Source organism: Geotrypetes seraphini, chromosome 5 (genome assembly GCF_902459505.1).
Source record: "Geotrypetes seraphini chromosome 5, aGeoSer1.1, whole genome shotgun sequence".
NCBI classification, from domain to species: Eukaryota; Metazoa; Chordata; class Amphibia; order Gymnophiona; family Dermophiidae; genus Geotrypetes; species Geotrypetes seraphini.
Genome location: NC_047088.1, coordinates 268970886 through 268988195, shown reverse-complemented (window position 1 = coordinate 268988195; position 17310 = coordinate 268970886). Strand labels below are relative to the sequence as shown.

At 44.1% G+C, this 17310-nt stretch overlaps 1 protein-coding gene across 7 annotated transcripts in view; it reads right to left on the bottom strand.

Annotated features, from left to right (window-relative positions):
- The window catches only part of ATG9A (autophagy related 9A), a 383311-nt gene that overhangs the window by 320310 nt on the left and 45691 nt on the right, over positions 1 to 17310 (bottom strand). For all 7 annotated transcript variants that reach the window (XM_033944872.1, XM_033944873.1, XM_033944874.1 and 4 more), the window contains exon 4: positions 11500 to 11643. In XM_033944872.1, coding sequence (XP_033800763.1) covers positions 11500 to 11602 — 103 coding nt within the window. In that variant the 5' untranslated portion in view covers positions 11603 to 11643. The remainder of the gene's footprint in view (positions 1 to 11499; positions 11644 to 17310) is intronic.

Genomic DNA, 17310 nt, shown 5'->3' with positions numbered 1-17310 from the left:
CTAGCAGTGCATTCCAGAGCTTAATTATTCTCCGAATGAAAAAATATTTCCTTCTATTAGTTTTAAAAGTATTTACCCTAGTCTTTGTAATTTTTGATGAAGTGAAAAATCCATCCACTTGTACCTGTTCTACTTCACTCAGGATTTTGTAGGCCAATCATATCTCCCCTCAGCCATCTCTTTTCCAAGCTGAAGAGCCCTAACCTTTTCAGTCTTTCCTCATAAGAGAGGAGCTCCATCCCCTTTATCATCTTGGTCGCTCTTCTTTGAACTATTTATAGTTCCGCTGTATCTTTCTTGAGATAAGGAGACCAGAATTGAACGCAATACTCCAGGTAAGGATGCACCATGGAGTGCTACAGAGGCATTATAACATTCTTAGCCTTGTTAACCATCCCTTTTTTAATAATTCCTAGCATCCTGTTTGCTTTTTTGGTGGGAGGTTTCATTGTCTATGATGACACCCACATCTTTTACTTGGGCGCTAACCCCCAAGGTGGACCCTAGCATCCGGTAACTGTGATTTAGGTTATTCTTCCCAATGTGCATCACTTTGCATTTGTCCACATTAAATTTCATCTGCCACTTGGATGCCCAGTCTTTCAATTTCCTAAGGTCTGCCTGCAATTTTTCACACTCTGCATGCATTTTAACAACTTTGAACAGTTTAGTGTCATCTACAAATTTAATCACCTCCCTTGTCGTTCCAATTTCTAAATCATTTATAAATAAGTTAAATAGCACTTGTCCCAGTACAGACCCCTGGAGGAAGACTTGAGGGCAGAGAAGATAATGGAAGGCCTTGAGGGCATAATAGATCACTCTTGAGTTCCAGGAAATTGATGTGAAATTTCCGCTCCTTGGCAGTCCAAAGACCCTGAGTCTGAAGATCGTCCATATGAGCCCCCCAGGCATTAGGGGATGCGTTTGTTGTGATAACCTTGTGATGAGGCGGTAAATGAAAAAGGAGACCTTTGGATAGATTGGAGGAGAGTAAACAGTGGAGTGCTGCAGGGGTTTGTATTGGTACTGGTGCTATTTAACTTATTTATAAATGATCTGGAAATTGGAACAATGAGTGAGGCGATTAAATTTGCAGATGACACTAAACTGTTCAAAGTTGTTAAAACACATGCAGACTGTGAAAAATTGCAGGCGGACCTTAGGAAATTGGAAGACTGGGCGTCCAAGTGGCAGATGAAATTTGATGTGGACAAATGCAAAGTGATGCACATTGGGAAGAGTAACCTGAATCACAGTTACCGGATGCTAGGATCCACCTTGGGGGTTAGTACCCAAGAAAAGTATCTGGGTATCATTGTAGACAATACAAAGAAACCTTCCACCCAATGAGCGGCGGCGACCAAAAAAGCAAACAGGATGCTGGGAATTATTAAAAAAGGGATGGTTAACAAGACTAATTATGTCATAATGCCCTTGTATCGCTCCATAGTGTGACCGCATTTGGAGTATTGTGTTCAATTCTGGTCTCCTTATCTCAAGAAAGATATAGTGGCGCTAGAAAAGGTTCAAAGAAGAGCACAAGATGATAAAGGAGATGGAACTCCTCTCGTATAAGGAAAGACTAAAACAGTTAGAGCTCTTCAGTTTGGAAAAAAGACAGCTGAGGGGAGATATGATTGAAGTCTACAAAATCCTGAGTGGAATAGAATGGGTACAAGTGGATCGATTTTTCGCTCCGTCAAAAATTACAAAGACTAGGGGATGAAGTTACACGAAATACTTTAAAACCAATAGGAGGAAATTTTTTTTCACTCAGAGAATAGTTAAGCTCTGGAACGTGCTGCCAGAGGATGTGGTAAGAGTGCATAGCGTAGCTGGTTTTAAGAAAGGTTTGGACAAGTTCCTGGAGGAAAAGTCCATAGTCTGTTATTGAGAAAGACATGGGGCAAGCCACTGCTTGCCCTGTATTGGTAGCATGGAATATTGCTACACCTTGGGTTTTGGCCAGGTACTAATGACCTGGATTGGCCACCGTGAGAACAGGCTACTGGGCTTGATGGACCATTGGTCTGACCCAGTAAGGCTATTCTTATGTTCTTATCCACCATCAAAGTGACTGCAGAAGAGATGATATTATAGATATATGTTGTGAGAGACGATCCGTCGCTTGAGACCACTGAGAGGCAAGGGTCCACTGAGGAATACGAAGATATAGTCTTGCCAGTGGTATCACATGGACAGTTGAAGCCATGTGGACAAGCAAAACCATCATATGTCTTGCCGAAATGGATTGAAGAGGAATCAGTTGCTGACAAAGGTGGATGAGTGCCTGAAGGCGATCATGAGGAAGAAACGCTCTCATGAGAGTGGTGTCTAGAATTGCCCCAATGAACTGCAGACGTTGAGTTGGAAGAAGATGTGATTTGGAGAATTTGACTTCGAATCCTAGAACCTGAAGAAAAGAAATGGTCTGAGATGTTGCTTGGACCACTTCCTGAGAGGATACAGCCTTGATCAACCAGTCGTCCAGGTAAAGAAAAACATGGAGGCCGTGTGATCAAAGAGATGCAGCCACTACAATCAGGCACTTTGTGAAGATTTTGGGAGAAGACGCCAGGCCAAAGGGTAGGACCTTGTACTGGTAATGACATCGATCAATTTGAAAAGGAGGTACTTCCTGAAAGCCGGATGAATTGGAATACGTGTGTAGGCTTCCTTGAAATCCAGAGAGCATAGCCAGTCATTCTGATTGAAGAGAGGATAAAGCAGGGCGAGGGAGAGCATCCTGAATTTCTCCTTGACTAGAAATTTGTTGAGAGCTCTGAGATCCAGAATGGGTTACAGTCCTCCCATCTTCTTTGGAACTAAGAAGTAACGGGAGTGGAATCCCTGTTCCTGCTGATTGAGGGGAACTTCCTTGATGGTATTCAGCAGGAGAAGAGATTGAGCCTCCTGGAGAAGAAGGGAGGACTGTGCAGGGTCCAAAGCAGACTCTCTTGGAGGATGGTCTGGTGACAGGGTGTGAAAATTGAGAGTATAACCCTGACATATAATGGTTAAGACCCAGAGGTCTGATGTTATGAACTCCCAGAGAGCGATGAAAAATTGGAGACGGCCTCTGATGGGCTGAGGCAAAGTCTGCAGAATGGTGACGTTGGCTATGCTCTGAAAAAACACGTCAAAAAAGCTGTGCAGGCTTTTGGAGGGCAGCCTGTGGTTTTTGCTGCTGACGTGGTTGCTGTTGTCTCTGTCTCCTTTGTTGAGACTGAGCAGGAGTCGCAGGTTTTGCAGCAAACCTTCTCTGATAGGAAGAAGCTGGTCTGAAGGGCTGAGAAGGTGGAGGCTTCTTTTTGGGCTTGACCAGAGTGTCCCATCTGGTCTCATGAGCCGACAACTTCTGGGTAGCGATGTCCATGGAGGGACCAAAAAGCTCGACTCCTAGACAAGGTGCATTTGCTAACCTGTCTTAATGGTTGACACCTAGCTTAGAAACCTGAAGCCAGGCCAGACGTCTCATGGCCACTGACACTGCTGCAGCACATGAAGTGAGTTCAAAGGTATCGCATGTGGAACGAATCATATACTTTCGAAGTTGGAAACGGTCGGAAATAAAATGCTGGAAAGCAGGAAGCTTATGTTCTGGAAGATATTTCTGGAAAGTAGCAACTTTTTTGACTAAATGCTTAAGGTAGAATGAGAAATGAAAATTGTAATTGCCAGACCGGTTGGCTAAGATAGTATTTTGGTACAGTGGTGCCTCACACAACGAACTTAATTCGTTCCAGGAGCAAGTTTGTTATGCGAAAAGTTCGTTATGTGAAACGCGTTTTCCCATAACAATACATGTTAAAAAAAATAATTCGTTCTGTAGCATAAAATATGCTAAGATGACATAAAAAAAGATAAATTTTTGGTTATTATTTTTATTTAGATACATCTAAAAACATAATTGTTTTTTAAAACAACACACATTTTTTAAATTTAAAGACAGACTAAGTAGAGTCTAATTTTACAGTGAGAGAGGGCAGAGTCTCAGCGGCAAAAACTGGGACTTAACTGTTCATTTTTTTTTTTTTCTACCGTGTTTCCCCGATGATAAGGCAGGGCCATCAAATAAGACAGCCCCCCCTTTTTAGAAAAAAATGTAAAATAAGGCACCCCCCCGCAAATAAGCCACCCACCGATACCTGCGCTTACCCGAATCGGATGGTACGGTGGGTGACTCCGTGTGGTCCCTGGCACCCCCGACACGATCGGGGCAAGAGGGAGCTCAAGCCCTCTTGCCCCCCCGACTCCCCGACACGATCGGGGCAAGAGGGAGCTCAAGCCCTCTTGCCCCCTCGACTCCCCGACACGATCGGGGCAAGAGGGAGCTCAAGCCCTCTTGCCCCCCCGACTCCCCGACACGATCGGGGCAAAAGGGAGCCCAAGCCCTCTTGCCCCGCCGATTCCCCAACTCCCCGACAATATCGGGCCAGGAGGGAGCCCAAGTCCTCCTGGCCACGGCGACCCCCTAACCCCACCCTGCACTACATTACGGGCAGGAGGGATCCCAGGCCCTCCTGCCCTCGACGCAAACCCCCCCTCCCCCCAACGACCGCCCCCCCCCCCAAGAACCCCCGACCGCCCCCCCAGCCGACCCGCGACACCCCTGGCCGACCCCCACGACACCCCCAACCCCCTTCCCCGTACCTTTCTGTAGTTGGCCGGACAGACGGGAGCCAAACCCGCCTGTCCTGCAGGCAGCCATCGACGGAATGAGGCCGGATTGGCCCATCCGTCCCAAAGCTCCGCCTACTGGTGGGGCCTAAGGCGCCTGGGCCAATCAGAATAGGCCCGGGAGCCTTAGGTCCCTCCTGGGGGCAGGGCCTGAGGCACATGGTCGGGTTGGGCCCATGTGCCTCAGGCCCCACCCCCAGGAGGGACCTAAGGCTCCCGGGCCTATTCTGATTGGCCCAGGCGCCTTAGGCCCCACCAGTAGGCGGAGCTTTGGGACGGATGGGCCAATCCGGCCTCATTCCGTCGTTGGCTGCCTGCCGGACAGGCGGGTTTGGCTCCCGTCTGTCCGGCCAACTACAGAAAGGTACGGGGAAGGGGGTTGGGGGTGTCGTGGGGGTCGGCCAGGGGGGTCGCGGGTCGGCTGGGGGGGCGGTCGGAGGTTCTTGGAGGGGGCGGTCGTTGGGGGGGAGGGGGGGTTTGCGTCGAGGGCAGGAGGGCCTGGGATCCCTCCTGCCCGTAATGTAGTGCAGGGTGGGGTTAGGGGGTCGCCGTGGCCAGGAGGACTTGGGCTCCCTCCTGGCCCGATATTGTCGGGGAGTTGGGGAATCGGCGGGGCAAGAGGGCTTGGGCTCCTTTTTGCCCCGATCGTGTCGGGGAGTCGGGGGGGCAAGAGGGAGCCAGGCGGAGAGAGGGCAGTTAAGCGCAGTGCCTGCGCGGAAGGATGCAGCTCGGGCGACTTCGTTGTGTGAAACGAAGTTCGTTGTACGAATCAAGACATAAAGTTCGTTGTGCGCAGCGTGCGCTGTGCGAGGCGTCCGTTGTGTGAGGCACCACTGTATAGTCAATTACCAAACCGATCCATGGCCTTGCCCTCTCTGCCAGGAGGTACAGAGGCATATACACTAGCCCCCGAGGATTTCTTCAAGGTAGATTCTGCTAGGAGAGACTCGTGTGAAAGTTGGGGTTTGTCAAACCCAGGAATAGGTACCACCCTATATAAAGAATCTAACTTACGAGTGGCCACAGGAATAGTAAGTGGCGTCTCAAAAATTTTTGTAAAATGTTTCTCGTAAGATATCATGGAGTGGAAGCTTGAGGAGTTCCTTGGGTGGTTGATCATAATCCAAGGCATCCAGGAACTGTTTAGATCTTTTAGAATCAGCTTCCAGAGGGATGGACAAAGTCTCTGACATTTCTCGAAGAAATGTAGAGAAAGATTTCTCAGATAATAGAGGAGCCTTTTGAGAAGAGTGGCGAGGGGATTCATCCTCTGAAAAACCTTCATCTTCAGACAGGATAGGATCTTGTTCAGAGTCCGCCCATAAGTCCGAATCTTGAACAGATCTGTGCCAAAGGCTCGAGATGTTTCAACTTCTGTAACGTCTTTCCAGACCGCACCGGTGTCGATTCAGGTGATGTCTGTGTTGAGAACGACTAGTGCCAGCGAGTCATAGGTGTTGATTCCTTTACAAGAAGCAGCGGCACCGATGGAGACTCCATTGCAGGTGCAGCCGGTGTTGAGGGCTCAGACCGGACTGGCACCAGGGGAGTCTGTGTCGACGTGGGCAACAGTTGGGTTGGAACCAGCATTTGTAAATGCTCATGCAATTCCTCTCTTAACAAATTGTGTTTGTTGCTTGAGAGTAAGCACCGGTACCACTGGCTTTTTTGCCCATCACTCACCGAGATTGGAGCGGAGTGCTTTTTAGGCCTCTTCGAGGTTGGCAGGACTTGGCTCACTGCTACTTTGACCTGAGGCCCAGAGGGGGTGGGGGAAGGCTTCTTAGCCGGCTTACCCACTGAAGGATGTGACACCGAAGATGGTTCCATCGGTGTCAAAAGTTGCAGGGTTGATAATACTGAGCTCTGGGGGGATACATAGTTTATTTTTAATAGTTTATTTAAATTTTGATTAAATGCTTATTCAAAGGTACAAAGGGTTGTACATAATAATTTAAAATAGCTGGGGAACAAACGTTTTAGATATGAACAAACATTACAAACATACTAGTAACATGGCAACATTGGGAAAAAATGAGATAACTACAATTTAAAAAAAAAAAGAATACAAATAAGGAAAGTACAATAGGAAATGGAAATGATTTAATCCATGAGGAAATAGGTGCATACGTAATAAGTAAGATCAGTTAAAAGTGTCTTTAAAAAGCAAGCATTGTTGAAATAGGATTAGAAATTGAATTGTTAAAGATAGCCTTCGATGAATGATCGGATGTTTGAAACCACTTCGCTTATTCCGATTGATTTTAATCTAACATTCTCTTTTACACCACCACAATATAATTCCCGCCTCCATTCTTATACCAAACCAGAACACTCTAACCCCATCATAAATTTATATAGAAACATTCTCTCTGCTCCAGTATAAGTACAATATCAGTCCTCTCTTATCGAAACCCTCCGTCCATCTGGTCTTGTTTCCATTCCAATCTTCCTCCAGCAGACACTACCATTAGGCAGCTCTCATTTCAATCTAACATTGTTCAAATGCCAGAAGCTTCTATTGAGGAGAAATTAACTTCATGGATAAATTCTATTACCAAACTCCTAGATACAGTTGCTCCCATCTCTGCTCAACACATTTCCCCACGTAAGCAGAAAAACCCCTGGTATAACTCCAACTTATTGCTAATCAAAAAACAGTTATGCTCTCTGGAAAGAAAATGGAGACATAATAAAACTTTACATAATTTAAATAAATTCAAAGAACAAGCCAACTATTACAAATCAGAAATTAATAAATTTTAAAAAGAATACCACTCCAAACAAATAAAAAATGCTAGGAATTCCTCTACATTATACACAATTGTCAGATCTCTTACAATGCAGAAGTCTGAGCAACAATCATCCACTTCAATCCCAACAGCTCAAGCTATCGCCTCTTACTTTATCAATAAAATTCAAGCATTAGAACCTCATTTCCACAAATAAGCGTCTCTAAAGAAATCTCAACCCCAGTTTATTCAGAAGTTTCATCAATTGTATCACCACCTACAGTGCTTCCATATTCAAAATGTTCAAGATTTTCTTTACCTACTCTCCAAGATCTCCAGAAAACTTTGAACTCATTAAACTCAAAAGGTTCCAACTCCGAGATTCTTCCACCTTTTATACTAAAACTCTTTTTCTCATTTTTTGGTCAGGACATTTTAAACTTGGTACATACCCGTTTGGGTACTGGAACAGTCCCAAAAAGGTGGAAAGAATCCATCATTTATCCAATACCGAAAGACCACAAAGTTAGCTCACTTGATGTCTCGAATTATCGCCCAATCGCAAATATTTCATTTCTGGCAAAACTTGTTGAGAAAACTGTTTTCCGACAAATTTCAGACTTTATCGAACAAACTAACGTTCTCCACTCAAATCAGACTGGATTCCGCCAACACCACTCCACTGAACTCTCTCTTATCGGGCTAACTACTAAAATTCTTTATCACTTAGACCATCATCAGTCTGTGTTACTTATCTCATTAGATCTCTCATCAGCTTTTGACACTATTGACCATAAACTTCTCCTATCACGATTACAAGACATTGGCATTACAGACCAAGTCCTTGACTGGTTTTCTTCTTTTCTCACAGATTGGATTTCTAAGGTTGTATTTAACTCAACCTTTTCAGACTCTTTCACAACAGATTAAGGTATATCGCAAGGTTCAATTCTATCCCCTTTGCTTTTTAATATCTTCTTAGCTCCTCTACTAACTCTATGCCAATCTAATGGTTTCACAACATTTGCCTATGCAGATGATGTCCAATTAGTACATCCAATAGACCTAAATAACCCAAATGAAATTATCATCATTAATGAAAAATTAGAAAAGATTAATTCTTGGTTCGATGCACACATGCTCTCCTTGACTATAAATAAATCAAAATTAATGATCTTTCCTTTCAAAGATGGTCTCTCGCTTTTAACCCCTCTTAAACTCAAAAATCTCTCTATCAAAGCTGTACCTTCCTTAAAATTATTAGGAGTCACCCTTCGACTACAAACTTAATTATCACCAACATATCAGCACAGTGGTCCAACGTTGCTTTCATTGACTACACATGATTAAAACTCTAGCAAAACTATTAGAACTTGTGTCTTTGAATATTCTAATCCATTCACTGGTCATCTCATGCTTAGATTACTGCAATGCCCTTCTTAAGGGTATCACAAAAAAAATTTTATTCAATGCAAAGAAATGTGGTCATGTTACACCTTTTTTGTCCAAAGCTCATTGGTTACCTATAGAGCATAGGATCACTTATAAAATTCTACTACTAATCTTTAAAACGAAAGCAAATAGTCAGCCAGAATTTATTAACAACTTACTTATCCCTTATAATCAATCAAGGACCCTACGATCCACTGCACATAATTTTCTCACTGTTCCTTCATTGAAACATATTAGTACAACGAGGAACACGATCTTTTCTGTAAGTGCTCCTTTTCTTTGGAACAGTATCCCCAACTACTTGTGGGAAAATACATCACTGATCAAATTTAAGGAAATGCTAAAGACATTCTTATTCCGTGATGCCTTTGTAACCTAAACTGTCCTTTTAAGGATGACTTAGTTTTTAGAAAAAAATTTTTAGTATTACTTCCCCATCCTTCTGTTTTTCCCTTTAAGTCAGTGGTCTCAAACTCAAACTCAAACCCTTAGTGGGGCCACATTTTGGATTTGTAGGTACTTTGAGGGCCGCAGAAAAAATAGTTAATGTCTTATTAAAGAAATGACAACTTTGCATGAGGTAAAACTATTTATAGTTTATAAATCTTTCCTTTAACAGAAAGATTTATAAACTATAAAGAGTTTTACCTTATGCAAAATTGTCATTAACTATTTTTTCTGCGGCCCTCCAAGTACCCTATTTTTTCTGCAACCCTCACATTTAAAGTTTAATATCTTTCCTTTCTCAAAACTGACACATATCAATCACTATATTGAAAATAAAATAATTTTCCCTACCTTTGTTGCTGGTGACTTTATTTTTCTGTGCGTTTAACTATGTTTCCAGGGTCTTCTTGTCCTTTGACTGGTTTTCTCTCTGTCTTCACTTTCTGCCTTGCATCCATCTTTCAATATACACCAAAAAAACTGGCCTTGTGAATAATAAACCAGTGAAGGGTGATTGAAACAAAATTATAAGAAAGCTCAGAGATTTGAAACTCTGAAGGGAAGGTTTTGAGGCCTCCCTTAGGGAAAGAGTTTACCTTCCAGTCATAGTCCTCTTATGAAAAATGTTTAATCACTCCTCCAAAGGTGTTATATGAAAAACCACTTCAAAATACTTCAAAGAATGTCCAAATAAGGTACTGGTTTAAAACTTGCAATTGTCACTGCACTTATGGCAAGTTCTAACAGGTTTACTTAACTTATAAGCAGGTTTAGGGGGGGGTCCCAACGCGGCCCCGTTTCGATACCCTGCTTCAGGGGACCCGATTGCTGATTCTCTAAACAGGTTCCATTACTTTCATGCTGGTAAAAATTTGCTGTGGTGACATGCAGCTGAAGAAAACTGCTGCTGGAACAAAGTGCCTTCCAAATTTTGAAACCGCCAGTATATTTTTTGGTGTATATTGAAAGCTTTTTCTGGCTTTGAGTCTATAAATTTCATATCCCTGAAAGTATTTCAGCAAACTTGCATCCATCTTTGGCATTAACTTAATATTCAATTTTTCTGCTTTCTTTTCAAAATCTACGTTTCCATGTCTTATCTTCCCTTCTATCTCTCTCTTCTGTCCCTATTTCCATGGTCTGACATCTCTTTCTTTCCTTTCTCTCCCTCCCTCCTTCCTTTCTTTCCCCTGGTCTGGCATCTGTCTCCTTCCCTCCCCCAACTTTTTATTTCTTTCACCCTGCCCCCTTCTTTCTTTCTTTCTCTCTCTATCCATGCCCCCTTTCTTTATTTTTTTCTTTCTCCATGCCTGCCCTTTCTTTGTCTCTCTCTCTCCATGCCCCTTTCTGTCTGTGTCCCGTTTCCCTTCTTTCTTTCTGTCTCCCTGTCCCCCCTTTCTTTCTTTACTTCTCCCTGCCCTCCCCCAAGCCACCACCATTGGGGAACAGGCTGCCACCGCCGCAATCAGGTAACAGGCTGCCACCGCTGCAATCGGGGAACAGGCTGCTGTCGCCACAATCGGGGAACAGGCCAGCGCCGAGGTCTTAACTCTCCCTGCTTATCTTCCCCAGCGTGGGGCCAACCAATTCATGCCACCCGATGTCAATTCTAATGTCAGGGAGGAACTTCCGGACCAGCCAGGCAGCGATTGGCTGGCCTGGAACTTTCTCCCCGACGTTAGAATTGACGTCGGGTGGCAAGAATTGGTCGGCTCCGAGCTGGGGAAGATATGCAGAGAGAGCTAAGACCTCGGGCGCTGGCCGGTTCCCCAATTGCGGTGGCTTGGGGGAGGGCAGTGGGAAGGGAAGCAGATTGGGGACCCCTGCTTTAGGCGAGGACAGATCACAGGCCACAAAATAGTCCCTGGGGGGCCGCATGTTTGAGACCGCTGCTTTAAGTGTTTTCTTTTCTTTCCATGAATTGGAGTTCCTATCCCCTCTTCCCTTTTGTTCCTGTTCGTTTTTTTTGTCCTTGAATCATTTTTTTCCCTTGGTCTGTTTTAGATTAAATTATACTTTTATTGGTATATTGTTATGGCATTTTTGTACACCACCTAGAAGTCTCGAGTAGGCGGTATAGTAAATTTTAAATAAACTTGAAACTTGACCTTCCCTCCATCTTTTCTCTGGAATACAAGAGAGAGAGAGAGAGACAAAGCAGGAATATAGCCACTGAATTACTTACATTTACTGCCTTCAGGGACATATACCAACAAATCTTCATGTCCAGGGGGAGAGTCATTGTAGGAGGACTCCAGGCGCTGGTACTCAGTATCAAAGTGAGCCATCTCAGTACGTTCTTCTCAAGAGCTTACCTGAGGGAGTATATCTAGAGAGAAGAGAGACATTTAGAAAAGGAGCATAAAGTCAGTAAGAGAGGCAGAACATGCAAAGAAAGAAAGAAAGAAAAAAAGTATATATATTTAGAGAGAAAAAAGGTAAATACATTTGCATAGAGAGCAATAAGAAAATAGCAGAGATCCAGAATTAAGAGAAATGACATTGAGATGTCATCAAGACAGAGAAAGAGAAAGGAACCAAACAGAAGGAAATGATCAGGGTCCCAAATACAGAGAGGCAATAAGGGTCCACCTGGGAATGGTTATATGCTAATGGCCACATTAGTGTGTGTCCAATCCATATAGGGAAATACTATTAATAATCTGTGATGACTTATTACAATTCACACTGCTTAATCCCAGCTCTGGTACTTATACTTAAATAAATAAACCTACAAACATATAAATGTGTTTGTAAAGTGCTCAGACCCATAACCAAAATAATCTGTGATAACAACAGACTATGGTTGTAGTGGGACCATCATTGCTCTTTATGGTCCCAAACCTCTCATTCTCAGTAAAACACAACAGGTGTAATAAATTCACTTATCTTGTATGGCGACAGGTTGATAGAATTAGATGTTGAGAAACAACCACAGCGTTCAATAAAGAGCCTCTGCTGTAATGTGTGCTAACGGGAAACATTAGCCATATTAAAATCGATGACCCCCCAACTGAGTTTCGATGACTCTTCCTCAGGAGGGGACACTGTTGATTAAAATAACAAAGTTGTTATTTTAATCAACAGTGTCCCCTCCTGAGGAAGAGTCATCGAGGCATTGTGGGGTTAAGTGACTTGACCAAGATCACAAAGAGCTGCAGACTCCCCTGGTTCTTGGGCTTTTGCTCTAACTAGAAGGCTTTTCCTCCACACCACATGATACGATTACTTACTGCATTTTAAACAAGACAGTATCTAGTTTAGTTTATTTAAAGGTTTGCTATACTACTTTTTGATAACATACAGCAAAGCACTTTACAGAAATTAAAAAGAATATAAAAGCAAGATAATATTAGCAACCCAAGCAGCAAGACTAGACTACCACCTCTCCAAACTGATGACCACAACACCCAACTACAAAATCTTCAGGAAAGAATTGAAAACCATGCTATTCAAGAAATTTGTCAATCAATCCTAATGCATTTTCCAACTATCAACCTTGTAATCTTCCTGGGAATGCCCAGGCCAATTCTTTTGTAAACCGCCTAGAACTGAAAGGTATTGGTGGGATAGAAGACACCAATATAATGTAATAATAAAATTAACATAAGATGGAAAAATATCTGAAAGGAAAGAAAAAGAAAGATAGCAAATTCTAGCAAAGAAAGAAAAAAAGCCAATGAGAGTAGAGAAAGGAACTGAGAATAAAACAAAAATGTAGAGACAGAAAGGCAGAGGAAACAACTTTCAATCCTTCTTCCAGTGGCCAGCTCCAGTCATGGATCATTGTCTAGTTGGGTCGGACTTGGCATGGGAAAAGAAAATGCCTAGGCCTTTGCACAGGATGACTCAATCTTAAGGAAGAGTGGGCAAAGGCAATTAAATATGATGAGAGATTTCTAGATGCAATAACAAGAAGCACTTTATTCTGTTGCAAACAAAGGAAACATGTTGGCTAATATGGAATCAAAAGATTAGTTAAGTGTGGAAAGAAATCAGTAGAAAGAGCTCTTGGGAGCCAGTGTTTTTTATCTGCCAAAGGAGTCACAGAACTACGTTCGTTAACAAAGATGTCAGCACGGAGCCTTGTGGAACACTCCAATAGAAATACGAAAATGTAGTGTATGTGCAACCAAGGCTTTCACATATGAGCAAGCACTGGTTAGCTGTTCATATAGCAAAGCTAGAATTAATAGAAGCAATGTTCCCCAAAGACAATGAGAAACAAGGGAGGGGGGAGAAGGGCGGAGAAGACTAACCACATAAATGAATAAACGCACAGAAAGGGAACCATACAGTAACATAAAACAACATATTAAGGGCCTCTTCTGCACCTTAAAAATAAGTTCCTTTGATATACTACTCTTCCTTAAGCAATCACAGGGCAATTAACAAAATTATTTATTTAAAAAATTTCTATACCGTTTACAACTAAATGGTTAACAAAGTATACATACGTGGAGGGGCATAATCAATAGGTCGTATAAAAGCTCTATGCGTCGGCGGCGATAATGGAAATGTGTCGATAATGGAAAGATGTCCAAGTCATTCGATTATCGGCACGAAAGATGTCCAACATAAACACGTCCACATGCGCTAAACCGAAGCGTCCAAGTTTACCTACTAAAATGGCACACATCCAAACAAGACGTACAACTATTTTTGCCGCGATTCGCTGGACGACTTGCTAGTTGTATAGCGCTCTTTATCTATTAGTTGTCCTGGCACATGTCCTACTGATGTCACACTGTCCCCAATAACGTCCTGCATGCCCATATATAAACCTCCACGTGGAAGTGAGACCCTTGTGGGTGTAGTAGGCTTTGTGTGAGGAGTTAGGAGGGTTATAGGAGTTAGTTGGTGGAGAGGTTAATTATTGCGATATCTGAGTAGGATTGAGTGATTGGAGAGTGATTCTGTGAGTGTGTGTGTGAGAGCAAGTGAGAGAGAGTGTAAGGGTGACAGACAGGAGAGACAGTGTGAGTGATTGTGGGAGTGAGATATCGTGTAGTGAGGAAGGGCGTGCTAGGAAGAGTGTGTGGCCACCAGGGTGAGTGGGTGAGAGGGTGTGTGAGTGTGTGTGTGAGAGCTTGTGTGAGTGCGTGGGGGTGTGATGGTGGAAAGAAGGGAGCCAAACTACTCCCTAGGAGAGACGGAGTCCCTGGTGGAGCTGTGCCTCCAATAAGAGGCCAGGGTGTTTGGCCACAATGGCAAAAGACCACCCCGCAATGTTGCCATGAGGGCCTGGTCACGAATACGTGACACCCTGCATAGGTGAGAACCTCCCAGTACCTATCACTATGTAGCCAGTGTGTCCTAGTCTCTAAACCTGTCACCTATTGCTCCCACCCCCATCTTTCAAGGAACTTCTTGCTTATTGTGTGTTCTATAAAAATATATATAAAGGACACATAGATAGATAGATAAAGAAGGATAACAATATCTTGGCAGGCAGATGTTTCATTTCTGGATATGTCCCTACCTCATCAGAATATACATGACAGATGTGATGTGCTCAGTGCCCTCATAACCCTGCATATGTTTGAAAAGGGTAATGCAAAGGACTGTCACCTGACCCTATTCTCCACCATATCCTTCTTGCAGGCATTATGGTGTGTACCGTGACCTCGAGTCCCTGAGGCGCAGGGTCCACTGGGACAATCCAGCCCTCATCCGGCACACCAGACACCGCCTCAGAGCTGGATGTAAGTGGCAGCCCCCCCCCCCCCCCAACACAGTCAGTAGCACATGTATGGCAGCTGCCTTGTAAGACATACCAGAAACCCTGAAACGTGTAGGTGACTATCAGATGGTAAAAAGCTATAATGGAGGAACGGGAGGTAATTGTCACATCAATGAATATCTCTTCAGTTGATATCGGCGCTGGCAGCATACTGAGTGCTCATTCTCTGAACCCCTTCTCTGCAATGAACTGCATTGTCAAGGAGGCATGACTGAACAAGGGATATACGCCTCAGAAGCTGCCGGCCACATGTTGGTCTGGAGGTCACCTTCATAGCTCCAGACCTATGTCAGGCCTGCTGTTGTGGAAGCATCTAGCCCTTATTCAGTTATGCCTCCTTGACAATGCAGTTCATTGCAGAGAAGGGGTTCAGAGAGACATTATCCGATTCTAAGCATAATGTGTGATTCATAGTTGCACCTGTCATGTTCTATCCTATGTCATGTCATGTCTGATCCCTCTCAAAGCTCACCTCCTTGTGAATGTGCTCTTCCTTGGCAGCTGTTCTAGTATGCAACCTATTGCCACCCAAAATGTGGGTGATGAGACACTGGTCAGTCCACTGTGTCAACAAATACATCAAGCCCATTCAGTGTCACCTGCATATGCCTGCCACCTTTTGTTTAGATGTATACCGGTGTAACTGTACACAGAAAGTAGTTTACACACTGGCCTGACCTGTGTCCCTACACCCACTTAGTCTCAATGGGTTGGGTGGGGGGTTGATACGTAATTGTGTATGTAGTATGCAACCAATGCAGGCTATGGTAACTCCAACTTCATATTCTTACTGCACACAGGTCGCGCACAGCATGCTGCTGAGGGCCTAGCCCAGGAGGTGGTCCATGAAATGTGCCTACAGGCATCCAGGGAGGCAGTGGCAGAGGCAGAGGCTGAACAGGAGGAGGAAGGGTACTCTGCATCGGAGGAAAGTCTGCCATCTGAGGATGTTGTGGAGGACGAGGCCCAGGTGGTAGAGGTGGAGGATGCGGCACAGGTAGTGACGGAGGTGGAGGTACAGGTGGTGGCGGAGGTGGACCAGCAGCATGTGGTTGTGGAACAGGGAGCATGGGAGATCCCTGATCTATATGCAGACATGCCCCCTCTTGAAGGGGATGAGGAGGTGGTTATGGAGGCAGCAGCCCCGGCCTCATATCATGATGTGCAGCCAGTGGCCCCAATAGTTGCCCCCCCCCCCCTCCTGAGGCATATGGAGAGTTGCTCAACATTGTGGGCCAAATTCACAGTGAACTGCAGGAGGGGAGGCGCGAAACAATGCAGACCCTGCAGGAGATTGTCAGCCTTCTGCGGCAGCTGGTTGCCATATTTAAGGAGTCAGTATAGGGGGTGAAGGGGCTAAACTGAAGGCCAAGCTGCCAATGGGCCATTGAGGCCCCAATCATGTTACCAACAGTGTCCCTGACAGCACTCAGGTAGCTACCAGAAACCCAATGACTGAAAGGACATCACACGGCCTCTCCTTCACATATTCAGGAGACTTTACCTACTGTATCTCATTGGGACATACTTGAATGTTAACCTACTTGATGTTACTGGCTATCGTGTACAATGCTGTCACCATATGCTCTGCCAATGATTGCAAGTGTTGAGATGTGATGTACAGATGCAAACTGTACAGTGATGGTTAAGGTGTGCAATAGTTGCACTAAAGGTGTGTTCCAATCCCATGACTAGTGTAGGAAGACATGCATATGGTGGGACAGTGTTAAACGCAATAAAGGGTACCTTTCCCCATATCAGTGGAAAACAGGTATCCAGTGAAATGAAAAGACCCTACCATCAGATGGGATGTGGTGAGGAGGCCATAAAGATTGACACTGAGAAAGTGGGAATGCTAGGATGCATTTCTGAGGTAACAAATAGCTTCTATAACCTATGGGCCAATGGATGATGATGTAACCAGGCCAGGGGTACAGGGAGCACCATTGAGATTAGAATACACAACCTCTGGAGACAGAGGCTGCTGCAGCAGGACAGCCCTCACAGATATTTGCTGACCCTTACAAATGAAAACGTATGTGAGGCTCAGAACTGCTCACTTACTTTGCACAGGTTGGAGCAGTGTTAAGCATGTTGGGGAATTGGACAGGCATGTGCCATGTTGTTACCATAAGTATGATATTGTATGTTCTCATAATGAGTACATATTTGTATGGCGATTGTTCTATGACAGTCTTTTGTGACCAGGTGTTCTATTATTCATGTCTACCTCAGCAAAGGTGTATGCATTTA